The sequence below is a fragment of the Hyperoodon ampullatus genome, assembly GCF_949752795.1.
Source record: "Hyperoodon ampullatus genome assembly, chromosome: 8".
NCBI classification, from domain to species: Eukaryota; Metazoa; Chordata; class Mammalia; order Artiodactyla; family Ziphiidae; genus Hyperoodon; species Hyperoodon ampullatus.
In genome coordinates this window covers 16,474,550-16,476,031 of record NC_136921.1, presented here as the reverse complement: position 1 = coordinate 16,476,031, position 1,482 = coordinate 16,474,550, and the positions used below count along the sequence as shown (strand labels likewise).

General features: G+C 75.0%; 1 protein-coding gene across 1 annotated transcript; it reads right to left on the bottom strand.

The window, feature by feature from the left end:
- Nucleotides 1-225: 225 nt before the first annotated feature.
- RNF228 (ring finger protein 228) lies at nt 226-1,233 on the bottom strand (the record flags this gene model as incomplete). The annotated part of the gene is made up of 1 exon (XM_079709865.1): nt 226-1,233. The coding sequence occupies one exon, from the start codon at nt 1,231-1,233 to the stop codon at nt 226-228; it is 1,008 nt and encodes a 335-aa protein (XP_079565991.1).
- Nucleotides 1,234-1,482: the final 249 nt, after the last annotated feature.

Below are 1,482 nucleotides of genomic sequence, written 5' to 3'. Positions count from 1 at the left end.
CATCCCCGCCTCCTCGGTCTCCCTCTCTGGCCCAGCGCGGAAGCGTGGACCTGAAAGGCCAGAGACGCGGAAAACCGAAGCTCTGCCGTGACCGGGCGGTGAGGGGGTGAGCGGCCGGGGGCCGCCCTCCGCAGAGGGCGGAGAAGCTCGAGCGCACCGGGCCAGAGGCCCCCTCCTCTCGGACCGCGCTGGAGGTATGGGAGGGAGGCCAGGCGTGCGGCCCCACTACGTGTCGCTCCTCCGCGCGCCGCCCGCCTCCGCCGCTGCCCGCGCCCTCGGGCCGCCGCCGCCGCCCCCAGCCGAGCCTGTGGCCGCGCCCTCGGGCCGGTACTTGAGCCAGCAGATAACCCAAGTGACGACGACCGAGAAGAGCGCCAGGATGCTGGCCACCGACAGGCAGATGGGTCCCACGGGCGAAGGCAAGGGCAAACCGGCTGCCGGGGCCGCATCAGGGGACGTCCCGCCCCCCGGGGGGGCCCCGCCGCCGCCGTAGTGGTTGACGAAGATGAGGCCGGTGAAGAGCAGCACCACCATGGAGAGGAAGGAGAAGACGACGCACACGCAGCCCGCGGTGAGCGCGGCGCGCTTGCAGTTCTGGCAGCTCTCGTAGGAGCCCGGAGCGTGCAGGCCGGCGCTGGCGCTTGGTCCTCGGGTAGCGCCCTCGGCGGACGCCGGCGGATGCGGCGGGGCCGGGGCAGGCGACGGGGCCGCGGCGGGCGCTGGGTGGCGCGCGGGCAGCGGCAGGAGGCGGTCCTGGGGCAGCGGGTCGTGCGCGGCGCGTAGGGCCAGCGGGAAGGCCTCGGCGAGCTTGGTGTTATTGGGAAGGCCGTACACGCGGCTGTCGGGCAGCGGCGTGCGGTGGCGGCACACGGGGCAAGCGATGGCGCTGGGCGGCCCGTGCCAGGGCGGCGGGCGCAGCGGGCGCTCGGGCGCGGCGGCGGCGGCGGCGCGGAGCTGCAGCTGGCTCAGGCACTCCTGGCAGAAGGTGTGCAGGCACGCCAGCAGCTTGGGCGCGCGCCGGTCTGCGTCGAAGTAGTTGTAGCAGATTTTGCACTCGTAGTCCTCAAGCGGAGGGAGGCCGGGGACTGTCACCGATGCGCTCCTGGCTCCCACGTCCCGGACGTCCCGGGCTCCCGCCGCGGCGTCCCCGTCCCCTGTCGAGCTCCAGGGGCTGCTGGTTGGGCTCCGCTCGCCGCCACCGCCGCCGCCGCTGTGGCTCGCCGGCGCTGCCATGGCATGACCCGCCCCTCATCGGGGGTAAGGAGAGGCGCCTTCCTCCCAATGCGCCGCCGTCTCGGCTCCTGGCACGGAGGAGGCGCTTCTGCCTCCCCCTCTGGCCGCTGTTGCCTGGCGGGGGAGGCACCACTGGCTGGGCCGGGCGGGGGCGCAGCGGCGACCGCCTTCCCCCCACCCCCCCAAGGAGGCGCGGGAGTCGTGGTCCCTCCCAGTCCCCGGGAGCCTCTCTGCCGTCCCCCTTGGGCC